The following is a 7,876-nucleotide window of genomic DNA, read 5'->3' on the forward strand; positions in this document are numbered from 1 at the left end:
CATTTTAGACATTTTTGTCTTTCATATTTTAGTCATATTTTAGATGAAAAGTCATCACATTTTTGTCAAGTCTTAGTCATTACTTTTACGAGAAGCTGCGCTTGATCAGCGCTATGGGAACATCTTTAGTTGTGACCAGCTGTGAATACAGTATATGTGTAAAACAACGTCAATGAAATTGACCTATATTTATAGCCGTGCGTGACGTCATTGGAATGCGTCGTAGCGAGGCTATAATTAGATGTGCCACATGTGCATCAGCAGATATTTTGTCTGAAGAGCAGTCCTGGGACATCTCAGTGCAGCTATGAAGCGCAGATTCGCGTTCTCGCCTTTTCAGGGAACAGGGTTACAGTGAAGTAACCCGGGGCGTTCCCTTTCAAAGGCTACACTCCAAGCTGCGCTTGATCAGTGCTATGGGAACGTGAGTGGATGAACAATGGAGCTGTAATTCTTTATTAAGCGGCGGTAGAAGTTAGCAAAGCCAAGAAAGCGCTGGAGTTCTTTGATAGTGGATGGAGTGGGCCAGGACTTGATAGCTTCCACCTTCCCCTCGTCCGTCCGGATGCCACTGTGATCAATGTTGTAACCGAGGAAGTGGACTGAGGTTTGGTGGAATGAACATTTTTCAGCTTTCAGGAAGAAATGAAACTGTCGTAGTCGTTGGAGGACCTCCGCAACGTGGTGGCGATGTTCGGCCAGGCTCCGGGAGTAGATGAGTATATCGTCTATGTAGACCAGGACAAATCGATGGAGAAACTCCCGGAACACCTCATGTATGAAATCCTGGAATACGGAGGGGGCATTGACCAGGCCGTACAGCATGACGAGATATTCATAATGGCCGGTGGGCGTGACGAAGGCGGTCTTCCACTCGTCCCCCTCGCGTATCCGGATGAGGTTATACGCGCTGCGGAGGTCCAGCTTGGTGAACACAATGGCACCACGGAGATGTTCTAGAGCTGCTGGGACGAGAGGAAGGGGGTACCGGAACTTGACTGTGATCTTGTTGAGTGCACGATAATCAATACAGGGCCGCAAGCCTCCGTCCTTTTTGCCACGAAGAAGAAACTCGAAGCAGCAGGAGAAGTAGACGGGCGGATGTAACCCTGATCAAGTGCCTCTTTGATGTATTCCTCCATGGCCTTCTCCTCCGGTACTGACAGGGGGTAAATCCTTTCCCTGGGCACTGGCTCACCCGGTAAAAGATCGATGGCACAGTCCCATGGCCAGTGTGGAGGCAGCTTGGAGGCTCTTTGTGGGCAGAAGACGTCACTGAAGGGGGCGTAACAGGCTGGAATATCCACGGAGCGTTTCTTAACAGGACTTTTGATGGAGGTGGTACAGAGGGAGAGATCATTTGCACGAGGAGACTTGGGAACAGGAAACTCGGAGAAACAGTTAGAGAAACAGGTTTCGCCCCACTTTAGGATTTCGCCCGTACGCCAGGAGATGGTAGGGTTGTGCTGCTCTAGCCACGGATGCCCCAGAACCACGTCAGAGGTGGATTCCTCCAGAACCAGCAGGTGAATTTCTTCGATATGTAGTATTCCCACACGTAACTGAAGAGGACCCACACACCGACTGATCTTTCTTCGGCTCAGGGGTTTGCCTGTGATGGAGTGGACTTGGTAGATAGTCGGAGAGGGCGTGGTTTTGAGCTGGAGCTGTCTGCAGAGGGAGCCGGAGATGAAGTTTCCTGCTGACCCTGAATCGAGGAGCGCCACCACTGGAACAGATACATCAGCAGCAGTAAGGTTTACAATAGTAGTGAGTGGTTTCATCTTCTTAATGGAAGGAATGATGGCACTCACCATGGGACGAGGAGGACGAATGGGGCATGCAGATATGACATGCCCAGGAGCACCACAATATACTGTAAGCAGAGATTCAGGGTCAGCCTTCGGGAAGCATACATACAGGTAAGTATGATACAAACAAGACCGGACAGTGAGTGTGTGTGAGTGTGGGCTTCTTATACTGTGACTGATGAGTGCTGATGAGGTGCAGGTGCCGGTGATTAGTATTCTGGTGATTGGTGCATTGTGACTGGCTGAGGGTGGAGCCTGGCGTGTCTGTGACAGTAGTCAGAAAACACTGAAATGATCAAGTTATAGTAAATCACACAAAACCTGTTTCTCAGGTGTGTAATCATGAAGATATATAAACCCTTCAGTTAGAAGAAGGAACTCGACTGTCAAACTGCAGTGTGTATCATCTCTCTTTCTGTGTGTTTAAAAGGAGAAATGGCAGAAGCCAGTATTTCAGTGGGTCAGGATCAGTTCAGATGTTCAGTGTGTCTGGATCTCCTGAAGGATCCAGTGACGATTCCCTGTGGACACAGTTACTGTAAGGAATGCATCTCAGGTTTCTGGGATCAGGAGAATCAGAAGAGAATCTACAGCTGCCCTCAGTGCAGAAAAACCTTCACAACAAGACCAGTTTTAGGTAGGAATGTGGTGATTGCTGAAATGGTGGGGAAACTGAAGACGAGACTCCAATCTGTTCCTGTTCCTCCTCCTGTTCCTGCTCGTCGTCGTCATCCTCATACTGGATCTGGAGATGTTCGGTGTGACTCCTGCACTGGAAGAAAACAGAAAGCAGTGAAGTCGTGTCTAGAGTGTCAAAGCTCTTACTGTCAAAATCACCTTGAACAGCATGAGAATCTCTTCAGTAAAAGACACAATCTGATGGACGCCACTGGACGACTGCAGGACATGATCTGTCCTCGACATGATAAAATGCTGGAAATTTACTGCCATACTGACCAGCGGTGTATCTGTATGCTGTGTTTGGTGGATGAACACAAAGATCATGACACTGTATCAACTGCAGCAGCGAGGACAGAGAAACAGGTACTGCTTCATACTGGGTATTGTGAGAGACTGTATAATGTAGTTTCTCTCCACTTTCATTATGTGCTTTTCTCTCAATCAGGGAAACTGATGTGATTAGATATGTTCACTTTTATGTAGCATTTCTCAGATTTTTGTAATATTTCTGTTTTCTGCAGAGACATTTTGAGAAGAAACAGAGAAACATCCAGCAGAGAATCCAGCAGAGAGAGAAAGATCTTCAGCAGCTGAGAGAGGCTGTGGCGTCTCATAAGGTGAGTTTGGAGAAGAAGTTTGAGTCTCAGTTTGGACTTTCCTCCAGTGCTGGAGCTCTTCTAGTCCCACTGAAGTCACTGTGTGATTGTGATGTGTGTAACAGCGCTCTGCACAGACCGCAGTGGAGGACAGTGAGAGGATCTTCACTGAGCTCATCCGCTCTATTGAGAGACGTCGCTCTGAGGTGATTCAGCTGATCAGAGATCAGGAACGAGCTGCAGTGAGTCGAGCTGAAGAACGACTGGAGCGACTGGAGCAGGAGATCAATGATCTGAAGAGGAGAGACGCTGAGATGAAGCAGCTTTCACAAACACAGGATCATGTTCATTTCTTCCAGGTAACACAGATCCAAACACTGAGGACTTTAACAAGCTTCTGGAATTACAGGGAGTTTGTGTTTTTGTGTCTGTAGAGTTTGTCATCTGTCTCTCTCTCTGGATCTACAGATGGTTTCACTGTCAGTTCTCATCTGTCCTTTGATGAAGTAGTAAAATCTGTCTCTCAGCTCAGAGACAAACTGCAGCAGTTCTGCAGCGAGGAGACAGAAAAGATATCTGGAAGAGGTAAATACTCATTCATTATCAGAAAATAGTTTAGCACCAATTAATCAATACAGGTGCTGGTCATATAATTAGAATATCGTGAAAAAGTTCATTTTTTTATTGTAAATTATTTTAAAAAATGAAACTTTCATTTATACTAGATTCCCTACATGTAAAGTAAAACATTTCAAAAGTTTTTTTTTTATTTTTTTTTTAATGGTTTTTTTTAAATTTGTTGATTAGAGCGTACAGCTAATGAAAGTCCAAAATCCAGTATCTCAAAATATTAGAATATTTACATTTGAGTTTCATTAAATGACCATCCCTACAGTATAAATTCCGGGTATCTCTTGTTCTTTGAAACCACACTAATGGGGAAGACTGCTGACTTGGCAATGGTCCAGGAGACAATCAATGACACCGTCCACAAAGAGAGTAAGTTACATATGGTCATTACTGAATGTGGTGGCTGTTTACAGAGTGATGTATCAAATCATATTAAATGCAAAGTTGACTAGAAGGAAGAAATTGGGTAGGCAAAGGTGCACAAGCAACAGGGATGACCACAAGCTTGAGAATACTGTCAAGTAAAGCCGATTCAGACACTTGGGAGAGCTTCACAATGAGTCAAATGAAGCCAGAGTCAGCGCATCAAGAGTCACCACACTCAGACATCTTCAGGAAAAGGACTACCAAGCCACTTCTGAAACAGAAACAACGTCAGAAGCTTCTTACCTGGGCTAAGGAGAAAAAGAACTGGACAGTGAACAGTGGTCGAAAGTCCTCTTTTCAGATAAAAGTAAATTTTGCATTTCATGTTGAAATCATGGTCCCAGAGTCTGAAGGAAGACTGGAGAGGCACAGAATCCAAGCTGCTTGAAGTCTAGTGGGAAGTTTCTGAAGTTAGTAATGATTTGGGGGGCCGTGACATCTGCTGGTGTTGGTTCATTGTGTTTTATCAAGTGCAGAGTCAATGCAGCCATCTTCCAGGAGATTTTGGAGCACTTTATGCTTCCATCTGCTGACATAAGAGTTTGGAGGGCATTTAATAGAGCATTTGTGTGCATGTTGTTCAGACAGAGAGCATATAAGAGGAAGTGCAAAAACAATTTTATCTAAAACTATTCATTTTGAGTGAATTATGTGGATTGGCATGAAATTTAGGTTAATTTTACCTACACCATATTTGACACTTGCAACACAAGTAATGTTATTTTATCATGAACAGTTAACTGTAAAGGCATTATACTTTAGCATACATGAAGAACAAATGACAGTAACACATTACTATGTTCACAGGAAGTGAAACACTGTTACCTGTTAAATAATAAATTAAATTCTTCTTGTGGTCAGGCAGATTGAGGTTTCATTGATGATTTTATTTTAGCATTCAGAGAAAAGTCCAACTTTATCATTATAAAATGATAATAGACCCAACAAATGTGTTAAATTAATGATGTAAAATCATGAACGATTGTGCATTTATCTCCATCAGATTCCCGTCTGTTGACTCTGGATCTGAACTCAGTGAATAAAAGGCTCCTTCTGTCTAAGGGAAACACAGTGATCCCTGTCGCTGACACACATCAGTGTTATCCTGATCATCCAGACAGATTTGATTATTGGATGCAGGTACTGTGTAGAGAGAGTGTGACTGGACGCTGTTACTGGGAGGTGGAGTGGAGTGGAGATGGGAGATCAGGAGTGTCTATAGCAGTGACATATAAGAGCATCGGGAGGAAGGGACGAAAACCTGAGATTAAAGCTGGATGTAATGATCAGTCCTGGAAAATGTTCTGCTGTTCTTCAAAATGTTCATTCTGTCACAATAACATTGAAACTGTCCTTCCTGTAGTGTCCAGCCGTAGAATAGGAGTGTATGTGGATCACAGCGCAGGGATTTTGTCCTTCTACAGCATCTCAGACACAATGAGCCTCATCCACAGAGTCCAGACCACATTCACTCAGCCGCTCTATGCTGTGTTTGGATTTGATAGAAACTCAACAGTGAAACTGTGTCAACTGACCAATTAACTCACACATCTACAGAATGTTTTGTAATGTCTCATGATGAATCACTCTCAGTAAGATGTCATGAAATTAAACATATTTTACTGAACTGTAACACTTCTACCCTTTTAATTGTTTTATTCTGTTGATTCTTTTGAAGAGGTTTTTAACAAAGTAAATCGAAAGGTTTTTAGCAGAAATTAATCTTAAACATCTTATTTACGTTTTTTTGTTGTTGTTTTTTTTAACTAAACCTCTCTCTCACCATGAATATAGCCATTGAAGCTGGCATGGTGTTTAAAAAAAAAAGAGAAAGAAAGAAAGAAAGAAAGAATAGGATTTCATGGGGCTTTTTCTAATCAGAGAGGCCATAAATACCATTGCTGAAATTTTAGTAATCAAGAGCTGATAATGAATGTTGAAAAAAGTGTGAAACTTAGTCTTTTTGTTGAATGAAGTTTGATATAACGCTTGTTTAAATGTCAGAAGTAGCTTTCAGATCTCTAATAAAATATTTTTAATAAATACAGTGGTAAGAATAAGATTTTTAAATCCTTTAAAAATATATCTGGATTTCTGCATTGATTTCTCATTAGGTCTGACCTTAATTTAACTTACAATTGTAGACAAACACAATCTGGCTAAACTAATAAAACATTTTCACATGTTTAATAAATACTCAGTAATCCTTCACAGTGCAGGGTGGAGAAAATAAGGGAGCCCTTGAATTTAGTAATAAAAGCTGGATATTTTCAAAGGGTTCACAAACATATTCTTGCCTCTGTATATTACAAGCATTGTCTTCTCCTGCATGTTCATTCAATTCAGTATATTCAGTATATACATTCTGTAATTCCTCTTTTGATAACTTGGGTGTTTTATTTTAGGTGAATTTGTGCTTTTTTAACAGAGTTTTTTTTCATGCTCAAACAAAAACAACCATTAAATGTTTAATTTTTATTTAACACCGGGCTGAATTTTTATTTTAAGTTGGGCTGACACACGCAAACGTGCAAAATCAAATACATGCATATGATGATTCATATTACATTTAATGTGGTATCATTTACATGCATACAGTCCATGATCATATATATTACACTCATCAACTTCATAGATTTTCTGTATATTTTCTTACTGACATGCACACATTCACAAAAGATAAAATGACAATGCACATTCTGGAAAACAAAACAAAAGGTAGCCTATCAGCAAGTTAAAAGGAAAGCACAGGCTTTTAGTTTTGCTTGAATTAATATGGACTATGTGTAACGAGATAAATATTATAATTGAGGGTTCTTTAACCCCTTAACAGTCATTTAACCCCTTAACCATTTAATACAAAATGGTCAAATGACTGGCAGCACAAGGTGCCAAACAAAAACCTTAAAATTAAAGTAAAATCTCTGTATTTAAATAATGTCAAATGACTGGCAGCAACAGAGCATTAAACACTATCAGATCTCTCAACGATCTCAGCCAACTTCACTTATTACAATCCAGTCAGACTTTATTTCTTTCATACAAAACTTCTTAATGAGAATTAACTGAGGTGACGTTTTGTTGAAAACAATAAAGTTTGAAATCACCATTATGGAGGTGAACATTTGCTTTGGGCTCTTGATTTGTGACTTTTTAACATCAGTTTTTCTCTGGCTGTTGAAACTGTGTTTCTAAAGCACTTTTTTTATTGATAAAGTTGCCAGAGAAATTCTGGTCAGATGAAGTTTGTTATTTGTTGATGATGATTCAGTCAGTCTGATTTCTGAGTATATTAGCTGTAAGTTTTGCATTATTCACAGCAGCTTTGTTATATTATGAAGTTATTTTTTTAGCTCATTATATAGAAAGTTTTTTCAGCAGTGTCTTTTTGCTTATGAACCTCAACAATGGTGATAATCAGAAAAAAAGCTTTTTTTTTGTGACTTTATTAGCTTGTTTTGTGATGCTCAGAGTTGATCTGTTTATCTGAAAGTTTTGTCACCATTGTTGAGGTTCATCTGCTGATTCTTGATGTCTGTGTGAGTCTTCATGTGTCATGGAGAAAAATCATCTCTTCCTTGCAAATGAAGCTCAGGAGTCAGAGTTTCAGAAGTCAAACTAAGACATTATTGTACAAAGCAACAAAGACAAGACACCTGCAGGATATCTGAGCTGGTCTCTGGCCAGGGCACATTTCTTATCCTTTTCTTATCTGTTATTTTGCAATGACCA

The 7,876-nt window shown here is 40.7% G+C and overlaps 1 protein-coding gene across 4 annotated transcripts; it reads left to right on the top strand.

Moving 5' to 3' along the window:
- The first annotated feature begins 12 nt into the window (after window positions 1-12).
- LOC125246725 (E3 ubiquitin/ISG15 ligase TRIM25-like) lies at window positions 13-5,777 on the top strand. 4 transcript variants are annotated; one of them, XM_048157726.1, is made up of 7 exons: window positions 13-2,855; window positions 3,014-3,109; window positions 3,214-3,447; window positions 3,523-3,701; window positions 3,915-3,925; window positions 4,398-4,415; window positions 5,148-5,777. In XM_048157726.1, exons 1-7 carry the CDS (start codon window positions 2,247-2,249, stop codon window positions 5,684-5,686), a joined length of 1,686 nt encoding a protein of 561 aa, XP_048013683.1. In that variant the 5' UTR covers window positions 13-2,246; the 3' UTR covers window positions 5,687-5,777. The 4 variants fall into 4 exon arrangements, with proteins under 4 accessions (XP_048013683.1, XP_048013658.1, XP_048013668.1 ...); XM_048157701.1 differs by lacking the exons at window positions 3,915-3,925; window positions 4,398-4,415 and having other exon boundaries at window positions 3,523-3,673; XM_048157711.1 differs by lacking the exons at window positions 3,915-3,925; window positions 4,398-4,415 and having other exon boundaries at window positions 3,616-3,673.
- The last annotated feature ends 2,099 nt before the right edge of the window (window positions 5,778-7,876 follow it).

The sequence above is a fragment of the Megalobrama amblycephala genome, linkage group LG1, assembly GCF_018812025.1.
Source record: "Megalobrama amblycephala isolate DHTTF-2021 linkage group LG1, ASM1881202v1, whole genome shotgun sequence".
In the NCBI taxonomy this organism is placed as follows: domain Eukaryota; kingdom Metazoa; phylum Chordata; class Actinopteri; order Cypriniformes; family Xenocyprididae; genus Megalobrama; species Megalobrama amblycephala.